Raw genomic sequence first — 25,417 nt, 5'->3', positions numbered from 1 at the left:
TTTTAACGCTCAATAATTAATCTTTTCACTCTGGCATTTTTTTAGAGTCTACCCTTTATTGCCTCTAGGAATTGTTGCATTGAGATATGATGATACTTCTTCACTGCAGACCTTAGCTCAGTTATGGAGGAGAAATAATCTTTTTCATCAGATATATGCATACAACAAAAGATCATTGGAATTCTGAATAAAGTAGCAATCCTCCGGTACCGATTGAAATCATTAATCTACAATGGGAGTGATATTTTAAGGTATTGCTCAAGTTAATAACCAGCAAATGACTCTTAATTTCTTTCCACATAGGATTCCAAACTGCCAACATCAATTCGGCAAACTTTGCTGGAGCTGTTTGGACAGATTGAACGAGAGTTCGAAAATTTGTACATTGAAAATTTGGAATGTGAGTACCGTCTGCATATAGTTACTTGAGTAACAACAGCCACAGCAATTTTATTATTTTTTGCATGGGAAATGAGGATTCGCAATCTGTCTCCTTATCTTACAGTGCGAAGAGAAATTGAAACTTTGAATGATCGTCTGACAGCTGAAGGTCAAACAGTGGATGGGGGAGATTTAAGCAAAGGACAGCTGAAGGCAAAAGGTGAAGAAAATGAAGCCTTTAATTGTGTTCATTAAAAATTTTCAGGAATTGAAATGTATGATCTAGTAGAACTTAACATTTCCTATATTTGCAAGTTAATCTTGTAGATAAGAACAAGTTGTGCTTGTCATTTTTGAATGTCCTGAATAGCCCATTCTGGACTGCATATTGGAAATGTGGAAAGATCCTGTGTATAATCAGTGCAATGATACCAGCTGTGGGCGAATGTAACTATGATAAGAAAATAATTCTTATCTTTCAGTTTTTTTAAAGGTATTTTATGTGCTGACTCATTTTCTGCCATTCACCTTGGAAAAATATAAGTGCATAGCGAGAGATTAAAGAATGATCTTTCTACTACGGGTTACTATACAGCTGTTCTAGCTCAATCAAACATTAAGTGGGATAAACTAATGATATTGAAGATTAAAGCAACAAACTGAAGAATGGGTTTGAAATCCCAATGTTAAATTGATCCCAGCATTGCATAATAGATAAGGATGATAATTTTTGTTGCTGATTTGCTGTGTGTGCTGTTTGCTTCGCTCAGTTTTGTGCACTGAGCTGTGCACGAACACGACTGACTTGTCTCTGAGTGATTTTTCTCACCTATATATACCATACGTACATAGCAAAACAGAATTGGAGAATCCAAAAAGTCAGAAAATGGAATTAAAATCTGAAAATTTCGTGATTTTATTTTTTTTCTTCCAAATACCTAAAATTTACCAAATAGTTTAATCACAGTATCAATCTTTCACTTTGCATTTATATTCTTTCAAAGAGACTGCATTCAGGTTTGTTTTGAAGAAATGTTTGACTTACGCAGGAGACTAGTGGCATAGTGCAGATAGGAAAGTGTGGTTTAGACTACTATCAGATCAGCCACCTTCATGTATGGTGAAGCAGGGTTAATGGGCCAAAAGACCCTTCTCACTCCTATTTCTTGTGATTTTATATTCTTAATCCCAGATTTATGTTCTCTTGTTATTCATAAAACCTTTCAAGCTTTTATATCCAGCATAGTCCTTCCAGTTACCTTCAAAATACCTTTAAAAATCTGAAAGATGAGAATTGTCTTCTTAACGTAATTATGTTGTCCCATGGCTGGTATCATTCCAGTGATTACACATTTCTTTCACTGCAACTTAAATAAGAGGGGAGATGGTGCTGTAGTTGTAATGTTACTGGACTTGTAATCCAGAAGTCCAGGCCAATGCCCAGGGAACATAGTTCCAAATCTCAGCAAGGGGTATTAAAGTTTTTAATTAATAAATCTTGAAGATAAATCGGTCATGGCAACTATTATCAGTTTTTCAAAAAACCCACCTAGTTTACAAAAAAGAATCTTATCACTTCCCTTGACATTCAGTGCTAAAGTCTTTTTATTCACGGTGGAATGTGGGTGTTGCTGGCTTAGTCATAGAATCATATTGCACAGAAGCAGATCCAACTCTTCCATGCAAGCCAACTTTCCCAGACTAAAACTTGTCCCGTTTGCCCGTAGTTGGCTCATATCCCTCCAAATCTTTCCTATGCAAGTACCTGTCTTTTAAATGTAATTGTACCTGCCTCTACTACTTCCTCTGGCAGTTCATTCTGCATATGAACCACTACTCACCTCTGTGTGATAAAGTTACTCCTTAGTTACCTTTTAAATCTTTCTCCTCTTACCTTACAAATAAGCGCCCTAGTTTTGAACTCCTCCACCCTAGGGACAAGACCTTTGCTATTCACCTTATTTATGCTCCTGATGATTTTTGTAAACCTAAGGTCAGCCCTTAACCTCCTGCACTCCAGTGAAAAAACATCCCAGCATATCCAGATAACTCAAGCCCTCGAGTTGCAGCAACATCCTGGTAAATCTTTTCTGAACCCTCTCCAATTGAATAATATCCTTCCTATAGGAGGGCAACCAGAACTGTACAGTACTCCAAAAGTGGCCTCACTAATGTCCTGTCTGAATTCCTATACTTAATGGTCTGAATGATAAATACAAGTGTGCGAAACAGTTTTAACCCCCCTCTCTACTTGTGAAGCAAATTTCATAGTTCTACATACCCGAACTCCTAGGTCTTTCTGTTTGACAACGTTACCCAGGGCCCTACCATTAAATATGTAAGTCCTGCCCTTGTTCATGTTACCAAAATGCAATACCTTGCATTTATCCAACTTAAACTCCAGCTGCCACTCTTTAGCCCATTGGCCCAGTTGATCGAGATCCCCTTATAATCTTAGACGTTCTTCATTGCCAACTACACCACCAATTTTGGTGTTGTCTGCAAACCTACTAACCATTCCTCCAAAATTCTCATCCAAATCATTTATATAAGTGACAAACAAAAATAGATTCAGCAGCGATCCCTATGGAACCCTGGGTTCCCATTTCACAGGCCTTCAGTCAAAAAAAAAATCTTCCACCACCATTCTCTGTTTCCTACTGTCAAGCCAATTTTGTATCCACTTGGCAAGCTCTCGCTGGATTCCATATAATCTAAATTTACTTATTAGTCAACCACATGGAACCTTGTCGAAGGCTTTACTGAAATCCATGTAGGCAATGGCTTACTGCTTTGCCTTCATCGATATTTTGATTATGTCCTCAAAAAACTCAATCAAGTTTGTGAGTCTGAAATAATGGGAACTGCAGATGCTGGAGAATCCAAGATAACAAAGTGTGGAGCTGGATGAACACAGCAGGCCAAGCTGCATCTCAGAAGCACAGACGCTGCTTGGCCTGCTGTGTTCATCTAGCTCCAAACTTTGTTATCTTGTGAGTCTGAACATTTAGTGGCTGCCCTAGTTACCCATTGTAATTGGTTTGGGGATATGGTTTCCGTTGACTGGAAGTTGAATTGGACCTACCATATGCTGTGGCTACAAAACCAAGTTGGAGACTGTGTATTTTCAGCATGGAGCAACTTGCCTTCTGTCTCATCAGTCCGTCACCTAGAAGGCACATGACAAGAATGTGATAAAATACTCTCCACTTGCCTGTATGAATGTAGCCCCAACAACACTCAAGCAGCTTGACACCATCTAGGACAAAACTTGTCCATCATTTGCTTCCTTCACCACCGATATAAAGTGGCAGCAGTGTGTACTGTTTACAAGTCGCACTGCAGTGATAACATCTTCCAAACCTGTGACTGCTACTAGCTAGAAGAAACGCAGCAGATGCATGAGAATACTGCCATCTGTATGTTTCACTCAAAGTCACACACCATCTTAACTTGGAACAGTATCACTGTTCCTTCAGTGTTATTAGGTTCAAAACCTAGAATTCGCAAGAGACATTGTGGGTGTGTCAATGTCCCAAGGACTGCAGTGGTTCAGGAAGGCAGCTCACGATTATTTTCTCAAGGCCAATTATGGATGGGTGATAAATGATGGCCCAGATAGCAGTGCTTATAATCCCACGAACCAATAAAGCAATCATTCTTTAGAGAAGAAAATCTACCACCCTTATCAAGTCAGACCTATGTGGGACTCCAGACCAATACCAATGCATTGCCTGATATGGCCTAGCAAGCCACACAGTTCAAGGGCAATTAATGATAGGCATCAAATGGTGGTTTTGCCAGTGATGTCCACATTACACGTAGAATTAAAAAGTTCCAACTCGCCTGTAGTAACATCAGTGCTGGGGCCATTGTTGTTTGTCACTTATGAGTGGGTTTGTGGGGTTGACGTTGTCGGATGATGGATAAGGTTTGGCAGAACGTTCCAGAAAGTTAAGATAGCTGAAAGCTTTGTTCTTAGCGATGAAATGATATAATCGACAGAAGACTGTTGATGACAGCTTAAAGGCTTTGAGGCAGACAAGGCTGGAAAAGACCATAGTTGCAGATTGAGGTGGAAATTGAATTTTGTTTTAAATTGGTTGCTTGCGTTTTATACTTTGAATTAACGATGGATATGACTCCCTTCCATCCCCTATGCAATTGGATTTTGTTTAGTAAAATAATTTATTGTGATGTTAAATGTCTAACTTCTCCCTTATGTACGCTGTTTTGACCTAATTATATTGCGTGTTGTTTATAGAAGATGCATTTTACAGAATAGAATTCCTACAGTGTGGAAACAGGCACTTTGGCCCAACAAGTCCACACCTAGTCTCAGAGCATCCCATCCAGACCTATCCCCCTATAACCCACCTAATAGAACATAGAACATAGAACAGTACAGCACAGAACAGGCCCTTCAGCCCACAATGTTGTGCCGACCATTGATCCTCATGTATGCACCCTCAAATTTCTGTGACCATATACATGTCCAGCAGTCTCTTAAATGACCCCAATGACCTTGCTTCCACAACTGCTGCTGGCAACGCATTCCATGCTCTCTCAACTCTCTGCGTAAAGAACCTGCCTCTGACATCCCCTCTATACTTTCCACCAACCAGCTTAAAACTATGACCCCTCGTGCTAGCCATTTCAGCCCTGGGAAATAGTCTCTGGCTATCAACTCTATCTATGCCTCTCATTATCTTGTATACCTCAATTAGGTCCCCTCTCCTCCTCCTTTTCTCCAATGAAAAGAGACCGAGCTCAGTCAACCTCTCTTCATAAGATAAGCCCTCCAGTCCAGGCAGCATCCTGGTAAACCTCCTCTGAACCCTCTCCAAAGCATCCACATCTTTCCTATAATAGGGCGCCCAGAACTGGACGCAGTATTCCAAGTGCGGTCTAACCAAAGTTTTATAGAGCTGCAACAAGATCTCACGACTCTTAAACTCAATCCGCCTGTTAATGAAAGCCAAAACACCATATGCTTTCTTAACAACCCTGTCCACTTGGGTGGCCATTTTAAGGGATCTATGTATCTGCACACCAAGATCCCTCTGTTCCTCCACGCTGCCAAGAATCCTATCCTTAATCCGGTAGTCAGTTTTCAAATTCGACCTTCCAAAATGCATCACCTCGCATTTATCCAGGTTGAACTCCATCTGCCACCTCTCAGCCCATCTCTGCATCCTGTCAATGTCCCGCTGCAGCCTACAACAGCCCTCTACACTGTCAACGACACCTCCGACCTTTGTGTCGTCTGCAAACTTGCTGACCCATCCTTCAATTCCCTCGTCCAAGTCATTAATAAAAATTACAAACAGTAGAGGCCCAAGGACAGAGCCCTGTGGAACTCCACTCACCACTGACTTCCAGGCAGAATATTTTCCTTCTACTACCACTCGCTGTCTTCTGTTGGCCAGCCAATTCTGTATCCAAGCAGCTAAGTTCCCCTGTATCCCATTCCTCCTGACCTTCTGAATGAGCCTACCATGGGGAACCTTATCAAATGCCTTACTGAAGTCCATATACACCACATCCACAGCTCGACCCTCATCAACCTTTCTAGTCACATCCTCAAAAAACTCTAAGATTTGTAAGGCATGACCTACCCCTCACAAAGCCGTGTTGACTGTATTTGATCAAGCCATGCTCTTCCAGATGGTCATAAATCTTATCCCTCAGAATCCTTTCTAACACCTTGCAGACGACAGACGTGAGACTTACCGGTCTATAATTGCCGGGGATTTCCCTATTTTCCCTATTTCCTTTCTTGAAGAGAGGAATTACATTTGCCTCTCTCCAGTCCTCAGGTACGACTCCAGTGGAGAGCGAGGATGCAAAGATCTTCGCAAGTGGCGAAGCAATTGCATTTCTCGCTTCTCAAAGCAGCCGAGGACAAATCTGATCCGGGCCTGGCGACTTGTCAATCTTAATGTTTGACAAAATTTTCAGGACATCAGCTTCGTCTATCTCTATCCATTCCAGCATGCACACCTGCTCTTCAAAGGTTTCATTCACTACAAAGTTTGTTTCTTTCGTAAAGACAGAAGCAAAAAACTCATTTAGGGCTTCCCCTACCTCCTCAGGCTCCACACACAAGTTCCCTATGCTATCCCTGATCGGCCCGACTCTTTCTTAGACCATTCTCTTATTCCTCACGTAAGTGTAAAATGCCTTTGTGTTTTCCCGGATTCCTTCTGCCAAGCCTTTCTCGTGCCCCCTCCTGGCTCTCCTCAGACCATTTTTGAGCTCCTTCCTTGCCTGCATGTAATCCTCTCTAGCTGAACTTGACTCTAGCTTCCTCCACCTTATGTAAGCTACCTTCTTCCTTTTCACTAGAAGCTCCACCGCTCTCGTCATCCAAGGTTCCTTAATCTTACCCCTTCTTGCCTGTCTCAGAGGGACATAGTTACTCATCACTCCCAACAACTGTTCCTTAAACCGTCTCCACATGTCTATAGTTCCCTTACCATGGAACAACTGCTCCCAGTCCATGCTTCCTAACTCATGTCTAATCGCATCATAGTTTCCTCTTCCCCAATTAAATATCCTCCCATTCTGCCTAATCCTCTCCTTCTCCATAGCTATGTAGAATGTGAGGCAGTTATGGTCACTATCACCAAAATGCTCTCCCACCACAAGATCTGATACCTGCCCCGGCTCGTTTCCGAGCACCAAGTCTAGAATGGCCTCTCCCCTCGTCGGCCTGTCAACGTACTGCGTTAGGAAACCCTCCTGAACACACCTTACAAAAACAGCTCCATTCAAATCTTCTGCTCGAAGGAGGTTCCAATCAATATTAGGAAAGTTAAAGTCACCCATTACAACAACCCTACTGCGTGCACACTTTTCCAAAATCTGTCGACCTATGCTTTCTTCAATCTCCCTGCTGCTATTGGGGGGCCTGTAGTAAACCCCTAACGAGGTGACTACTCCCTTGTTGTTCCTAATTTCCACCCATACTGACTCAGTAGGCAGATCTTCCTCGACAAAGGAAGCTTCTGTAGCTGTGATACCCTCTCTGATTAGTAGTGCTACACCCCGTCCTCTTTTTCCCCCCTCCCTATTCTTTTTAAATGTTCTAAACCCTGGAACATCCAGCAACCATTCCTGCCCATGAGAAACCCATGTCTCTGTTATGGCACAACATCATAATCTACACATCCCTCAACACTACGGGCAATTTAGCATGGCCAGTCCACCTGGCCTGCACATCTTTGGACTGTGGGAGGAAACTAGAATACGCGGCAAAAACCCATTTAGACGTGGGGGGAATGTACAAACTCCACACACAGTTGCCCGAGGGTGGAATTGAATCCGGGTCCCCAGTGCTGTGAGGCAGCGGTGCTAACCACTGAGCCACCGTGCCATCCCACAGCCACAGCTGTCATGATCATTTTTGCTTTTGAATTTTATTCATCATCATAACAATCAATTTGTATGCATATTTTTAAATTTTGCTAATTTGCACCAGATTTCATCTCTGTAGAGAGACATATTTAAAAAAAGGTAATTCATGTTTTGTTTCTTTCTATGAATGTTTGATAGGCATCTCAAGTCTGGTTAAGAACTGGCTCAGTATCTGTCTTGCATGCAATGTTCTATTGTTGACAGAAGTTCTGATTGCATTTGTATAGCCAGCCACAGTACCAGCCAGTTATCTCAAAAACTGAAAACAACCTACAAGGCTTCTACCAGCAAGGTATGTTGTTGAAATGTATTCCAAGCATGTAATAGTTTCTGCCAAAATTGAACAAGAATAATTTAATATTCTATCATAACTTGCTGAAAAAAAGATTTCAGTCAATGCACTCATTTTACTTGACTTATTTTACTCTGTTGATTTTCCAGTTAATAACACTCCTTATGATTTAAAAAAAAAATAATGTCACCATGGCTCGGCTTGTAACATTCTCACCTTAAACCATAAGGTTTGGATTCAAGTCCCATTCCATATGTTAGGTAGAAAAGTCAAGGGCCATACCAGGAGTATTGCTCAATCAGAGGTGCTGTCTGTCAGATGAGATGTTAAACCGAGGTCCCATTTATTTTCGAAGGTGACTATAAAAGATCCCTGGTTGTAAATAACCCCATTTTACTATTCATTGATATCATTGCTGATGTCCAGGCATTTTATTTATTGCTCAATTAATACCAAAGCGTAACCTGGCCTTTGTCATCTGTCTGTTTGCAGGAACTTGTGCACAGATTGGCTGCTATATTTCCTACATTGTAATAGAGGAGCCTCTTCAAAAGTTCTTAATTGTCTGTTAAGCACTTTGATCTTTGTGAATGCAAGTAAATGTAGGTTTTTCAGTGAATGCAGGTCTTTTGATTCTTTCTGTCATTAAACTGAGAGCACTTGTTGGATAAATGTGCTGCAAATTGATCTGGAAATGCTATAGTCTTATCCTTGTGTGTTCCCTGCAAGCAACAAATCTCAGTTTTTTTCTTCCGCTTATGATATAGCGGTCAAACTCTTTCCCAGGGAAAGGAATTGGAACACGCAACTTCAACATGGGAAGTTGGGAGCTATGGGGTGGAGACTCGTGGGTAATTTCTCTTTCAGTGAATCCATATGCATGTTGCATCTAATTGGTGATGAAATGTTTGCTACTTAGTAGAATTTGTAATATGTTGTGGAAGATATAACAAAAGTGCTTTTGGATGTATGTCATACGTTTTTGGAACATGAATAACCTTATGTATGTGTGATATGTGCTTAACAATAGACAGTGAACAGATATGAGTGTTGGTTTTGTATTTCTGTAACTGGTTAAAAAAATGTTAACTTAGTGATGAGAGTTTAGCATGAACATTCATTAGTCTTTATGTTCCATATTTTGAGATTAATAGTTTGTTCAATGAATCTCCAGTGATATTTGTAGCTGTATTGGATCCTGGAGGGAGAACACTTTCTCTGCTTTGCTTTTGTCCTTAGAGTAGAAATATTAGCTAGTAACTCACTGTGGCACGTTTCAGATAAAGGTGAATGGGCAGCATTTGACAACAAGTGTAAATAAGATTTCAGGGTCTTTGAAAGAAGAATACACTTCAGCACACTTAGGACATCTGAATCATGTTGGCATATAATTGACTCTGGTAGTAAAGGAATTCTCTTTATAAATAGACTTTCAGCCACCATTTTCTTGTGAAAACAGCTTGTTTTTTTACCCTAATTTTCTCATAATTAGTGCCTCTCATCCTTGATATTACCATTGTAAATCTCTTTACCCCTTTGTTATGGCCTTCATTTCCTTCCTAATCTCAGGTACCCAAACTGGACAGAATATTCCATGTGGCACACCCAATGATTCATGTAGGCCTAAAAGTGCTGCTTTGTTTGGATTCCCTTTAGTTTTTGTCACAGCTTTGTTACCTTAGTCCTCCTCTTGTATACATTTTGGATTTATTATATTTGTCAGATTGTAGCTTTTCGAGTATTTTTGAATTGTTTCTCGATCCATTAGAAAAGTATTTGAAATGGCCTGTCTTCTCTGGATACCTAAATTTCAATTCTTTTTACATTTTATGATAGATACATTTTATTATGACCATCTTTATTTTACAAACTGCAATCACAATTTTGAATGTTTTGTATAGTGTAGAAGAAACAGGCAATAATTTAAAATAAGTTCTCTTGATGTTATAAAACACTGTAGATTGTAGTATCGTGAATTTAAATGAGGAAAGAGATTGTAAGCACAGTTTTAAAAACAGGCCTTTCACCTGTGGGATTAAAATGTTAATGTAGCCTGGATGGAACTTGTAGAAGTCTAATTTCCATTTGAGTTCGAATCTCAGCGTACTAATGGAGTTGAAAGAGTCATAGAGTTGTACAGCACAGCACATGAATCTGGATAGTAAAGAAATAACTGAAGGAAACAGCAGTATCAGATTTGACGTGGATGCTCATTTGATGTGTTGTTCAGATAACAATCGCATAAAGGACTTCAGTGTGGTTCTAAAAGATTTTGCACCTCATCTGGGAGTGTTTGACATTGACAAAGACAGAATTAAGGCATGGTTAGGAACATGGGACTGGGATATCATAGCTATTACAGAATAGTGGCTCAGGGTAGGACAAGACTGGCAGATTAATGGTCTGGGATTTGTATGCTATTGGAAGGATAGAAAAGGAGGCAAGGGAGGAATGGGGAGTGGCATTTTTGGTTTTAGAGAAGATTATGCCCGCAGTTAGGGAGGATATTCCTGGGACATCATCCAGTGAAGTTGTATGTGTGGAACTTAAAAATAAGAAAGGGATGATCACCTCATTGGGATTGCACGAGAGATCGTCCAGCAGGAAATTGAGAAACAAATTTGTAAGGAGGTGTTTGTAATGTGTGAGAATAATGTGGTGGTTATGGTAGGGATTTTAATTTTCCAAACATAAACTGGGACTACCATAACGTTCAGGGCTTGGATGGAGACGAATTTGTTAAGTGTGTTCAAAAAAATTTTCCGAATCAGTCTGTGAATGACTGAACCTAACTAGAGAAAAACCAAAAGAACTGTGGATGCTGTAAATCAGGAATAAAAACAAAGTTGCTGGAAAAGATCAGCAGGTCTGGCAGCATCTGTGGAGGAGAAAACAGAGTTAACGTTTCGGGTTCGGTTCTAAGGAAGGGTCACCGGATCTGAAACGTTAACTCTGTTTTCTCCTCCCCAGATGCTGTCAGACCTGCTGAGCTTTTCCAGCAACTTTGTTTTTGTACCTACTGGAGAAGGTGCAAAACTTGACCTACTCTTGGGAGCACTTTGGGGCTAATGACCATAATTCTATTAGCTTTAAAGTGACGATGAAAACGAATAGACTGGATCTAAAAGTTAAAACTCTAAATTGGAAGAAGGCCAATTTTAACATTATTAGGCAAGTACTTTCAAAAGTTGATTGGGGATGGACGTTTTCAGGTAAAGTGATGGCTGGAATATGGGCAACATTTAGAAATGAGATAATGAGAGTCCAGAGACATTAGGGCCTGTACTGCGCTGTCATGTTCTATGTTCTATGTATGTTCTATAATATGTTCCTTTAGGGTGAATGGCAAGGCTGGTAGATGTAAGGAATGCTGGATGACTGGAGAAATTGATGTTTTAGTTAAGAAAAAGGAGAGAGCATTTGTCAGGTTTGGACAGCAGGGATCGAGTGAATCCCTAGAAGAGTATGAAGGCAGTAGGAGTATACTTAAGAAGGAAAGCAGGAGGGTAATAAAGGGGCATGAGATAGCTTTGGCAAATAGGTTTGAGGAGAATCCAAAGGATGGGTATTTTGCATCCATGTTTACTGTGATGAAAGATATGAAAGATAGAGAACGTGGGGGAATAAACAGTGACATCTTGAAAAGTGTTCATATTACAGAGCAAGTGGCGCTGGACATTTTAAAACACATAAAGGTGGATAAATCCCCAGGACCTGATCAGGTGTGCCCTCGAACTCTGCAAGAGAAGTGGTTGCTGGGCTCCTTGCTGAGATATTTGTATCATTGATAGCCACAGGTGAGGTACCGGATGGAGGTTTGATAATGTGGTGCCACTATTTAAGAAAGGTGGTAAGGAAAAGTCAGGGAACTGTAGATTGGTGAGCCTGACATTGTTGGTGGACACGTTGTTGGAGGGAATCCTGAGGGATAGGTTTTACAAGTACTTGGAAAGACAAGTATTGATTAGGGATAGCCAACATGATTTTATGTGTGGGATATCATGTCTCACTAACTTGATTGAATTTTTTTAAAGATGCAATGAAGAGGAATGATGAGGGCAAAGCAGTGGATGTGATCTATGTGGACTTGAGCAAGGCATTCTACAATGTTACTTGTAGACTAGTTAGCAAGGTTAGATCACGTGGAATAGATGTTAGATCACAGGGAGCAGTAGCTATTTGGATTCAGAACTGACTCAGAGGGTGGTTGTGGAAGGTTGCTTTTCAGATGGAGGCCTGTGACCAATGGTGTTCCACAAAGATCGGTGGTGGGTCCTCTGCTTTTCGTCATTTATATAAATGATGATACGAAGATAGGTGGACAGGCGGGTGGTACTGAGGAGGTGGGGAACCTGCAGAAAGATTTAGACAGTTTAGGAGAGTGGTGCAGGAAATGGCTGATGAAATTCAATGTGAGCAAATGTGAGGTTTTGCACTTTGGAAAAAAGAATACAGGCATGGACTGTTTTCTAAATGGTGAGAAAATTTGTAAAGCAGAAGTACAAAGGGATCTGGGAGTGTTGGTCCAGGATTCTCTAAAAGTTAACTTGCAGGTAGAGTCTGTGATTAAGAAAGCAAGTGTAATGTTGTCGTTTATCTCAAGTGGGTTGGAATATAAAAGCAGCGTTGTGCTTCTGAGACTTTATAAAGCTCTAGTTAGTTAGGCTCCATTTAGAATACTGTCCAATTTTGGCCCCCACACCTCGGGAAGGACATACTGACATTGAAGCGTGTCCAGTGGAGATTCACATGGATGATCCCTGGAATGGTAGGTTTAACGTACAATGAACGGCTAAGGATGCTGGGATTGTACTCATTAGAGTTGAGAAGGTTGAGGGGAGATTTAATAGAAACTTACAAGATAATGTGTGGCTTAGAAGGGGTGGATGCTGGGAAGTTGTTTGCGTTAGGTGGGGAGACTAGGACCCGTGGGCACAGCCTTAGAATTAGAGGGGGTAAATTTACAACGGAAATGAGGAGACATTTCTTCAGCCAGAGAGTGGTGGGCTTGTGGAATTCATTGCCACGGAGTGCAGTGGAGGCTGGGATGTTAGATGTCTTCAAGGCAGAGATCAATAAATTCTTGATCTCACAAGGAATCAAGGCTACGGGGAGGGTACAGGGAAGTGGAGTTGAAATGCCCTTCAGCCATGATTTAAATGGTGGAGTGGACTTGATGGGCCGAATGGCCTTAGTCTTATGATTTGGATATGAACATAGGAGGTACAGTTAAATTGGCAGATGACACCAAAATTGGAGGTGTAGTGGTCAGCGAAGAAAGTTACCTATGAGCACAACGGGACCTTGATCAATGGGTCGGCGGGCCTAGGAGTGGCAGGTGGAGTTTAGATGAATGTGAGGTGCTGCATTTTGGAAAGGCAAATCAGAGCAAAACTCATTCATTTAATGGTAAGGTCCGGGGGAGTGTTATCGGCCAAAGAGACGAGGATCGCAGGTTCATAGTTCCTTAAAAGTGGAGTCACAATTAGATAGGATAGTGAAGAAAGCATTTCGTATGCTTGCCGTTATTAGTCAGTGCGTTGAGTATAGGAGTTAGGAGGTCATGTTATGGCTGTCCAGGACATTGGTTCAGGCAGTTTTGCAGTATTGCTTGCAATTCTGGTCTCCCTGCTACAGGAAAGATGTTGTGAAACTAGAAAGGGTTCAGAAAAGATTAATAAGGATGTTTCCAGGGTTGGAGGGCTTGAGTTACAGGGAAGGGCTAAATAGGCTGGGGCTGGTTTTCCTGGTGCGTCGGAGGCTGAGCAGCACCCTCATGGAGGTTTAGAAAATCATGAGGGCAAGTATAGGGTATGTAGGCAAAGTCTTTTCCCCAGAGTAGGGGAGTCCAAAACTAGAGAGCATAGGTTTAAGGTGAGAGGGGAAATGTATAACGAGGGGACTAAGGGCAACACTTTCATGCAGAGGGTGGTGCATGTATGGGCTGAGCTGCCAGTGGAAGTGGTTGAGGCTGGTACAATTACAACATTTAAAAGGCATCTGGGTGAGTATACGAATAGGAGGGGTTTAGGGGGATATGAGCCAAATGCTGGCAAACGTGACTAGATTTATAAAGGATATCTAATTGGCATGGACGAGTAGGACAGAATGGTCTGTTTCCATGCTGAAAATCTCCACACCTCTCTAACTTACCCACAAGTGACATTAGGCTCACCTGACTATAATACCCTGGCTATTCCTTGCGGCCTTTCTTAAATAATAGCACAACATTAGCAACGCTCCAGTCTTCTAGCACCTCACCTATTGCTGTCGAAGATACAAATATCTTTGCTAGGAGCCCTGCAATTTCTTCGCTTCCCACAATGTCTTGGGAGACACTCGGTCCTGGGGATTTATTTACCTTTATGCGTTTTAAGATTCCGCCACCTTGTCTTCCATAATATAGACACTTTTCAAGACATCACTATTTATTCCCTCTCATTTCATAGTTTACATGTCTTTCTCCACAGTAAATACTTATGAGAAATATTTGTTTAGGATTTCACCCACCTTTACCTGTGAACAGCAGCCCTCAATCAACTTTTGCAAGTTCCTGTCTAATGGCATCAAAATTGGCCTTGCCCCAATTTCAACCTTTAACTTAGTGGAACAGATTTGTCCTTTTCCATAACTATTTTAAAACAGGTACAAGCATGGTCAGTGGTCCCAAAGTGCTCCCTTACTTGCACTTTAGTCACTTGCCATGCCTTACTTCCTAAGAGAAGTTTGAGTTTGCCCCTTCTCTTAGGAAGTAAGGCATGGCAAGTGACTGAAGTGCAAGTAAGGGAGCACTTTGGGACCACTGACCATGCTTGTACCTGTTTTAAAATAGTTATGGAAAAGGACAAATCTGTTCCACTAAGTTAAAGGTCGAAATTGGGGCAAGGCCAATTTTGATGCCATTAGACAGGAACTTGCAAAAGTTGATTGAGGGCTGCTGTTCACAGGTAAAGGTGGGTGAAATCCTAAACAAATATTTCTCTAGTAGGTCATCTACATATTGATCAGAAAGATTTCCTAAACATATTTAACAAATGCCTCCCATCCAAGCCTTTAATATTATGACAGTCTCAGTCTATGTTAGGAAACTGGAAATCCCCCACTATTGCAACCTTGCTATTCTTCAAACTATCTGGCATCTTGGCACACGTTTGCCCTTTAGTTTCCATTGTGAAATTGTGACTATTGTGGGCACCTGTCGTGCAACCCATCAAAGTGATCACTTTGTTGCTTCTCAGTTACACCCACATAGCTTCACTGGACAATCCCCTAGGAATATCCTGTAAGTAAATGCTGTGATGTTCTCCCGAATCAAAAAGTGCCCTCCTCTCTCGCCTCCCCTTCTATCCTCCCTATTGCATTTGCACCATGGAACATTGAGCTGCCACTCCTGTGTCTCCCTCGGACGTGTTTCTGTATTGGTTGAGATGTCCCTGTCCTATGTCCCCATTCACGCCTTGTGTTCATTAGCCTTATCTGTCAGGCTCTTGCATTGAATTAGATGCACAGATTGTTGAAGGTAGCAAGGCAGGTTGAGGAAATGTTTAAAAAGGCATGCTGAATCCTGGGATTTATAAGTAGGAATGAGCAAAAGCAAAAAACTTAAGATGGACTTTTATAAGTCATGTGATTGGTCTCAATTGAAGGATTGTGTCTAATTCTGGACACCATCCTGTAGAATGGCTGTGAAAACTTTGGAGGCAGTGCAGAAAAGGTTAATGAAAATAAATCCAGGAGGAAGGACTTTGATTCCACGGCTAGATTGTAGAATCTGGGATTGTCTTTGGAGTTGAGAAAGGTGAGGCAAAATTTGAAAGGCATCTTCAAAATCATGAGATGTTATAGGGTAAGATTGGGGAAGTGAGACTTTATGGAATGTGGGTGTGGCTGGCAAGGCTGGCATTTATTTTCCCTCATTAGGGACATAGGAACAGAAGCCCCTTGAATCTGTTCAACCATTCAGTGTTTTATCTGTGGCCTAACTCCATATACTTGACTTTGGTTCATTTCAATTAATCCCTTTGCTGAACAAAAATGTATCTATCATATTTAAAGTTAACTGATCTAGCATCCACTGCTGTTTGCTCCAAACACCTACCACCATTTGGGTCTCGAAGTGCTTCCCAACATCCCTCCTGAACAGTTGGCTCTAATTCTTAGACTATGCCCCCTAGTTCTAGGATCCAAATAGCTTATCTTTATCTACCCCATATTTTCCTGTTATTAGCCTGAAGACTTTGGTCAGACCACCTCTTAACCTTCTAAGTTCTATAGAAAGCAAACCTATTCTGTTAATATCTCCTCATAACTTAACTGGACTTCAGGGGTTTATCATTGTCCTTGGACTCAACAGTTTACAGTGTTGCTTAAAAGAGTAGTTAGGAGTCAGCTAGTATGCTGTGGGTCTGGGGTTGCAAGTAGACCAGAACAGATAAGAATGACAGATTTCCTGCCATGAAAGATATTAAAGAAACAAATGGGATTTCGTGATTATCAATGATAGCTATTGTCATCACCATTACAAAGACTAGCTTTTCTGTTCCGGGTTTGAGTTTAAATTTCACCAGCTACCGTGATGGGATTTGTTCCCAAAGCATAGCTTGGGCCTCAGGATCATTGGTCCAATGACATTACCGCATACTCCCCTTTCTCCTAGGAGACTAGCGAAATTGCCCTTGCAGAATGCCTGAATCTGCTTGAAGGACTGATTGGCCTCTTTCTGTGCTGTAACAGTTGTATAATTCTGTTTTGTGACACAGAAACACAGTTTTCTAAGTGTTCCATTCCCTGACAGAGATCATCATGTACAAAGCTAATGGGAACTGCAGATGCTGGAGAATCCAAGATAATAAAATGTGAGGCTGGATGAACACAGCAGGCCAAGCAGCATCTCAGGAGCACAAAAGCTGACGTTTCGGGCCTAGACCCTTCATCAGAGAGGGAGATGGGGTGAGGGTTCTGGAATAAATAGGGAGAGAGGGGGAGGCGGACCGAAGATGGAGAGAAAAGAAGATAGGTGGAGAGAGTATAGGTGGGGTGGTAGGGAGGGGATAGGTCAGTCCAGGGAAGACGGACAGGTCAAGGAGGTGGGATGAGGTTAGTAGGTAGATGGGGTTGCGGCTTGGGGTGGGAGGAAGGGATGGGTGAGAGGAAGAACAGGTTAGGGAGGCAGAGACAGGTTGGACTGGTTTTGGGATGCAGTGGGTGGAGGGGAAGAGCTGGGCTGGTTGTGTGGTGCAGTGGGGGGAGGGGACGAACTGGGCTGGTTTAGGGATGCGGTGGGGGAAGGGGAGATTTTGAAGCTGGTGAAGTCCACATTGATACCATATGGCTGCAGGCTTCCCAAGTGGAATATGAGTTGCTCCTGGGAACGCCTGGGAGCCCTGCAGCCTAATGTTGATACCATTAGGCTGCAGGGTTCCCAGGCGCAACTCATATTCTGCCTGGGAACCCTGCAGCCTAATGGTATCAATGTGGACTTCACCAGTTTCAAAATCTCCCCTTCCCCCAACGCATCCCTAAACCAGCCCAGTTCGTCCCCTCCCCCCACTGCACCACACAACCAGCCCAGCTCTTCCCCTCCACCCACTGCATCCCAAAACCAGTCCAACCTGTCTCTGCCTCCCTAACCTGTTCTTCCTCTCACCCATCCCTTCCTCCCACCCCAAGCCGCACCCCCAACTACCTACTAACCTCATCCCACCTCCTTGACCTGTCCGTCTTCCCTGGACTGACCTCTCCCCTCCCTACCTCCCCACCTATACTCTCTCCACCTATCTTCTTTTCTCTCCATCTTCGGTCCGCCTCCCCCTCTCTCCCTATTTATTCCAGAACCTTCACCCCATCCCCCTCTCTGATGAAGGGTCTAGGCCCGAAACGTCAGCTTTTGTGCTCCTGAGATGCTACTTGGCCTGCTGTGTTCATCCAGCCTCACATTTTATTATCATGTACAAAGCTGTTCGCTTTTAAAAAGTAATTCATTGAAAATTGAAAATGCATTGTAAATCACTGAAGACATTGATCCTGAGTTTTTAGACCATAAAGAATCAACCCATAGTGAGAGCCTGGCATTGTTTATAGGTCACATAATGTTGGAAATAATAGGATGTTCATGGACCAGAGCAATATTTTTGACTGTTTAGCAGCTTTCCTGGTCACTTTGTGGTTACAACAAATTACCAGGTTTTTTGAATTTAATTTTATGACTTGAAGTGCTGAGATTTGAAGTCATAAACTTTGGATTAAGGTTTAGTTTAGGAATTACTAGACTATTCTCCTTCCTGCCTCCCAAAAAAGTGAGCAATTTAAATGCAAACCACGTTGCCCTTCCTCTTTATTTAATGTTGGTGGGATCTGTTTTAAGTGCCAGCCTTGATTCAGTGGTAGTATTTGGTGCAGCATTGTCAGAGGTGTTGTCATTCAAATGAGATGTTAATTCAAAGTTTCATCTGCTTTCTCATTTGAACAAGAGCAATGGAGTTCTCCCAGAGACTTTGCCAATTTTGTTTTTGCTACCATTATTTAAGAAATATAAAAATATTACTTTGGGACCCAGCTATAATTCGGTCCACAGACACTGCCTTCAGACCATTTTTAGATGACGCTGTGTTATGATGGTCCTTCATTTGATGCTTTTGGATGGAAACACAGTTAGGTATAAAAGATGCTTTCACATTTTTGCTTCCATTGTCTCATGGTTGTATCTTTTGCTGCTGGCTGGTACTCAGTGCTTATACATTATCTTCAGGCATTACTGGACTGTCAGTCGTAGTGCCAGTAGGTTAATCACTTGGCTAACTTGTAGTTCTAACAGCAACTGAAATGCCTTTACTGCTGCTTCAACCGAACTCAGTCACAAAAATGGAAGTCCTCTTGACTTATAAGGTTTAATACCACACTTGATAAATCAGATTTCAGGGAAGGTTTTGGAGTCCGCGATGGATCTGCATTACACTGCGTTCCGTGTCAAAGCAGAGTCTCAATGCAGTTTGTGAGACTTTATTTTTAAATTAGCTATTGTAATTTGTTACATGAAAACAGTGACTCCAATTTAAAAGTTCTGGGATCTTCTGAAGTTGCATCAAATTAAAAATAATAAATGATCCTTGATTATAATGTGTACAAAGTTGATGATTCATTTTTGAGGGATTTCTGATATGTTGTATTTTTCCAGTCCATTTTAATTGAATCTTCCAAAGTTGTTATTATCAAAGGTTTAACTTAATGGTTTGTACATAAATACCAGTAAATTCAGGCTTGATGTAATATGCTATCCAAAAATGACATAATACATTAAATAACATTTGTGTACAGCTTGTAGTTTGTGTTTTTAGCTAATTTACTAATGTACATTGCAAAGGGTTGGAATGATTTACTTACTTCATCCTTAGTAACAATGGAACAGGTGAAGCTCTGTTCTCTAGCTTTACTTACTAATCCTTTACTAACACTAAACTTCAGAATGCTACATTTTATGGAATATCTTGTTGAATTCTGATTATGTGAAATTGCTTGCAGTTTTGCCTAAGATTGTTGAAGTCATATTGTTCAGAATTTTCACTGAATGCAATACTGACATTTCTCTTGAAGCACCTGTAACTGTGTATAACCACGTAGTTAATGGAATAGTGAGATGCTATGTATGGTATTTTAGTTGGGATGCCGTGAAATTTTGTATGCTGTTATCAAAATGAACTACTTCTCCAGTTCCAACAATTTCTCATCAGAATGTTTTTAAAATCTCATATTTTAAAATACTGAAAATTGTTTGCAAACATTGCAAGCATAAAGTAGAATTATTGAAATTAAGGTAACTTATTTAAATAAAACTAGTGTAAACAGAAGCAAAAATGAAAAGTAGAGTAAATATTCCTTCATATATAGTGTTAACTGCGAACAAATTCGATATTAATAAAGTCAAGCAAAGTGCAAAATAGGCGCATAATTCAAGTATTTCAGCCGAATAAAGTATTGGAGGAATTCAGGACATTAGTTGTTTTAAAAAGCAGATTAGCCATTCAGATTCTACAATAGAATATGAAGTATTAACATTTTTTGCCATCTTATCTATACTTCATATTCAACTTAGTGACCAGCTGCACAATGATTTCTGACCACAAAATTATGATGCTGATTTTTGCAATTCTTTATGTGAATTAGCTTATTTGTGAAGCATAGAATCTAGAACTTGAAAAGCTGCGGTGTGAGGGTGTGTGCACATATACATAATGAAAATTTACTCTTAATCCTGCACCAAATTTATTCTGAAAGGCCACATACATCTTGTGGCATTTCTACCTGATAACCATTTTATTGGTGTGGCTTTCATGTTGACTAATTTCAAGTGCAGTTGCAGAGTGAACGTACGTGTTGAACATGTCAGAAGCTGATAGAAAATTTTGTTCCCCTAAAGTAATGCTTTGTCACATTCCAGAATCTGACAGAGCATTTTGCAGAACAGAATGTATGACAGGATAAATCTGTATGAAACCATTTATTGAGCAGTACGGAAAGTAGCTGCAAGAAACAATGGAGGTTGACTAAGATATCATTGGCGCTTATGAATAATGTTCAATTCTAATGTGAGATGATGTTTAGTTTTCTGGTTATTTCTATACCTAACGAAAATGCATACATTTGTGCTGTAGATTTATGCCTGATTTTGTACTTTTATTCATAAGATTGTGTCAAGTTTCAAGACCACAACTTCTAGAGCAGTCTGTCAGCTGGTGAAAGAATACATAGGACACCGAGATGGGATTTGGGATGTCAGTGTTACACGCTTGCAGCCTGTGGTGCTGGGCACGGCATCAGCTGGTAAAATTTTGTTACAGCATTTCAGTCTCTGCTTTCTGATGTTCTTTTGTCTTGACTATTTCTTCTACAGCATAACTTTTTATTCATTTCGTTGCAACGTGGCAGTAATTTACCATTTCCATATATTTCACGTTTTCCTAAGTTATTTTATTAAACTTGGTGTTTGAACCATTATGTGGAATGCAGATCTTAATTTATCTGTGAAGACTAACTTTCTGGTTTACTTACAAGCCCCTCAATCATGAAACCATTTCTATTCTTTAGATCACATTCAAACATGGGTGTTCATGTTGTCATCCCATAAGATGGCTATGAAATTTATTAAAATTAAGAAAAATCTTATTCTTGAAGATGTATTTTACAAAGCCGTGAGTAGATGTTTTGTAATGCATTTAGCACTGCCCAGTGAACTGTTGCCTCAGATGTTTCCCAGGCTTTATACTTAGAAAAATGGAAACCTCGGTCAGGTAAATTATTCAGTTCTTAATTTTAAAACGGAATCTCTTGGACTTGTATTTGCACTTGAGCTTTTTTTAGCTTTGAACCATATACCTCTGTGTAGGTGCAAAAGTAAAAGCTGTTTATTAATAGGTTAGAATTAGACCACAAACTATCTTGTACGTGGCGGTGGTATTGTAGACATGGTTCTTATTTTGTTAACTCTTTCTTGGGTTTGCCTTCATAAAAGAGAGAGAGCTAGTGTGAAGGAAGATAAGAGCAAAGAGAACCAGAGGTTCTCACCATCATTGCCCACTCCTATCTGATTACTGGTGTGATGTTAGATGACTGATAACATTGTACTGTTATTAAAGCAAAAGGAGGAGAGGATGTATTCTATTCCAGAAAGTCAGTTAGTGAATATTAGAACTGGGAGCCAATTTTAACACACTTCTTTATGTTATGTTTTACATGTATAGCATTAGAAACATGCTGTCGTTGACATTCTGTTAATTTGTGACTGATCTCTACTCAAGCTTGCGAGTTTCTGCCCCAGGTCGTTGTGTATCCAAACAGCCTGACTCTTGAACCATAGGTATTCTGTGTGGAGCAGGATGCCATGCAAGTGGTGGGATATGTAGTGCAACGATTATTTCATTTTCTTCTCTGCTGCTGCTTAGCCTTGTTGCCAAGATAATTTTGATGCAAAAGAGTGATGCAGCTTGATATACACACGCATTTTGATCGATTGGTAGTAAACGTCTCCTCCTCATTCATTTCAATGCAGTTGCACTTGAAAGCTTCAGTGTGCCTTTGAAGCATTTTCTTTGCCCTCCCCTGGAAAACTGTCCTTTTGAGTGTTTAGAAACCAGCCTGTTGAGGGTGATATTTTTAATCATTTCAAGCGCACTGTCCAGTCTATCAAATTTACCTCATGATTGTGGAGTTGGCTTCAAGACAGACATTAGCCTTTGTTCAGTGGTCCTCCCATTGAATCTAGAGGGTGCAACATCAGAATTGCTGATGGAATTTCTCTTGAGCTTTTATGTTTCACCGACATCAGCCCAGGAGCAGGATGATGACTATAGTCCTATATACTAGCACTTTTCGTGACTATTAGGGGTCTTTGCTGTCCACCACTCGTGGGCAGTTTGAACAGCTGCACTTGCTCAGTATTCTGCAATGTTGGACTTCCTTTTCAATGGTGGTCTTATGAGAAATATGGCTACCAAGATATAGGAAGTTCTTAACATTTTTCAGAGTGTCTCCTTCAGCACATGAAAGGTAGACTATTTAACTGATTAGCTATGGATTGATATTCAGTTTTTGTTTCGAAAATGTTCAAGACCAAGCTAAGTTTCTTGTATGCAGAATTGAAGAGATCAAGAGTGGTGTGAAATGCTGTTGCAGAATTGACAATGGCACTTTAGTCCTTTGTCCATTGTCAATCATATATATTTCTGGTAGTCAGTGTAGTTCGGGCATTGAGGCGATTGAGGATAGAGTTGGCAATCTCAACAGTATTTAATACTGGCGCCTGAGAGCAATTGATCTTTACTGAGGTTAATATAAGTCGAGGTGCTGTAGTCCTACCAGACCATTGGCTGTTCTCTCATTAGAAAGGGACAACTGGTGGTTGTTTAACTTGGGTGTCTCTGTGCCTGAGGTGAGGGGGGAGGTTGAGAGCACGATCCTTTATGGGAATCTCAGCTGGTGTGGAAATTAAACATTTAGTGTGCCATCACACTGCATTGCACACCAGCCAACGGAGCTCACCAACTCCCTTGATGAGGTGGATAGGCACTGTCAAATTGATTATAAATAATAAGTGACTATCTCTTAAACTTACTAGACTCTGGTTCAGATTTTGAAGCTGTACGTTTCAGATCTCCCACTCAAGATATTTGTCACCATATCATAATGAAGAAATTCAGGCAGCATGGTGAATCAGTGACTAGCGTTGCTGCATCACAGTGCCAGTGACCCAGGTTTGATTCCACCTTCGGGTAGCTGCCTTTGTGGCGTTTGCATATTATTCCCGTGTCTGCGTGGATTTCCTTCCGGGGCTCCGGTTGCCTCCCACCGTCCAAAAGTGTGCAAGTTAGATGGATTGGCCATAGGAAATCCAGGATTGCAGGGATAAAGTAAAAGGCTGGGCCTTAGTGGAATGCTTTTTGGAGGGTCCGGGTGGACTTGTTTGGCCGAATGATCTGCTTTCACATGTAGGGATTCTATGAAGTTGCAGGATTGTGAAGTTTCTTGGTCATCCAGATCTTTGGAGCACCATCCAAAGACTCTCTTGCTTTACTGAATCAAATGATCAAGTTCATTTAAGAAAAAGTTCTTGACATTGTTCTTGAATTATCTCTGTGACTTGCCTGGCAACAAAGCTCAAGCTCAAGGTATTTCTGGTAGGCCTAAATCCATCCTTTGAATTTTATTATTCATTTATGGGATGTGAGCATTGCTGGCTAGGCCATTGTTTATTGACAGCACCCAGTTTCCCCTGAGAAAGTGGTAGTGAGTTTCCGACTTGAGCTCAAGAAGTCCATGTGATGTAGATAACCAACAGTTCTGTTCGGGAAGGACTTATCAGAGATTGATAAATTCTTGATCTCGCAAGGAATTAAGGGCTACGGGGAGAGTGCGGGTAAGTGGAGTTGAAATGCCCATCAGCCATGATTGAATGGCGGAGTGGACTGGATGGGTTGAATGGCCTTATTTCCACTCCAATGTCCATGGTCTTATGGATGTCCAGGATTTTGACTCAGTATCAATATAAATGGTCATATGATTTAAATTCTGGATAGTAGGTGGCTTAGAGCGGAACGTGCACTTCATTGTGTTCCCATGTATCTGCTTTTCACCTTCTAGACAGTAGAGTTTGGAGGTTTGCTGAAAAGCAGTCTGATGAGTTGTTGTAGTGCATCTTGTATATGAAACACAGTGCTGTCATTATGTATCTGTGCTTTGTAGACGGTAGACAGGCTTTGAGGAATCGGGAGGTAAGATACCTTGTGTGGAATCCCCAGCCTCTAACCTAATCAGGTAGGCTCAGTAGTTACATGGCTGGTTTAGCTCAGTTTTTCGTGAATGGAGGAATCTCTAAGTCACGTTAACAGTGGCAGATTCAGAGATGACCCTGCCATTGATGGCGTCATCATCTTTTGATGGAGATGCATCTTGCCTGGCACTTTTTTAGCATGCATATTACTTGCTACTTATCAGTTCAATTATAAATGTTGTCCAGGTGATCTAGCATTTGGCTATGAGCTACACAGTATCTGAGCAGACACAAATGATACTGAGCATTTCAGCGATAATTGCACATTGCTATGTCTGACCTTATGATGGAGGGAAGTCATTGATGAAGTAGTTGAAGACAGTTGTGCCTAGGATACTACCTAAGGAATTCCTGCAGGGATGTCTTGGGGCTGAGATGATTGATTTCCAACAGTTGCCTTCATTTTTCTTCGTATTATGTGTGATTCTAAACAGCATAGAGTGCAAATTGACTCCAGTTTTGCTGGAGTTCTTTGAACCCAAGTTTTTGAACCTAAATCCACCTTGACTTGATGCTATGGGCAGTTATCTTAAACTGACCACTCAAGTTCATCTCTTTTACCCACATTTGAACCAAAAGTCTGTAATGAGTTCAGGAGCTGAGTGGGCCTGGTGGGACCCAAACTGAGAGTTGAGTAAGTGCCACCTATAATGCTGTCAATGATGCCTTCCATTTCTTTGCTGTTAATTAACTAATTGTAGACTAATGATGGCAGTGTTTTAGAAGGAATGAGAACTAACTTTCAAATGGAGATGGATATGGGCATAATAGTCATCCAGCGTCATGAGTGGTTGCCTCCTTGTCATTAGCCAACAGGTTTCTGACGGTTGATTGACGCAGCCTAAGTTTACCTAGAGCCCAAGTGCTCAGGGGCAGACGGAAGGTCTCATCAAGCAGTCCTTGTAGACAGCAGTTCTCACCAGTCAGTATTCATTGTGTGGTCCTCACTGAACAGTTCTCAGATAGATGGAAGATGAACCAGCAGAACAGGAGGAAAACCCAGGAAC

At 41.1% G+C, this 25,417-nt stretch overlaps 1 protein-coding gene across 3 annotated transcripts in view; it reads left to right on the top strand.

Moving 5' to 3' along the window:
* wdr37 (WD repeat domain 37) overlaps positions 1 to 25,417 on the top strand; it is a 124,789-nt gene that overhangs the window by 41,863 nt on the left and 57,509 nt on the right. For all 3 annotated transcript variants that reach the window (XM_048562121.2, XM_048562132.2, XM_048562112.2), the window contains 4 exons: positions 304 to 400; positions 506 to 601; positions 8,028 to 8,092; positions 20,773 to 20,908. In XM_048562121.2, coding sequence (XP_048418078.1) covers positions 304 to 400; positions 506 to 601; positions 8,028 to 8,092; positions 20,773 to 20,908 — 394 coding nt within the window. The remainder of the gene's footprint in view (positions 1 to 303; positions 401 to 505; positions 602 to 8,027; positions 8,093 to 20,772; positions 20,909 to 25,417) is intronic.

Source organism: Stegostoma tigrinum, chromosome 2 (assembly GCF_030684315.1).
Source record: "Stegostoma tigrinum isolate sSteTig4 chromosome 2, sSteTig4.hap1, whole genome shotgun sequence".
NCBI lineage: Eukaryota > Metazoa > Chordata > Chondrichthyes > Orectolobiformes > Stegostomatidae > Stegostoma > Stegostoma tigrinum.
This window is presented reverse-complemented; position numbering and strand designations above follow the sequence as displayed.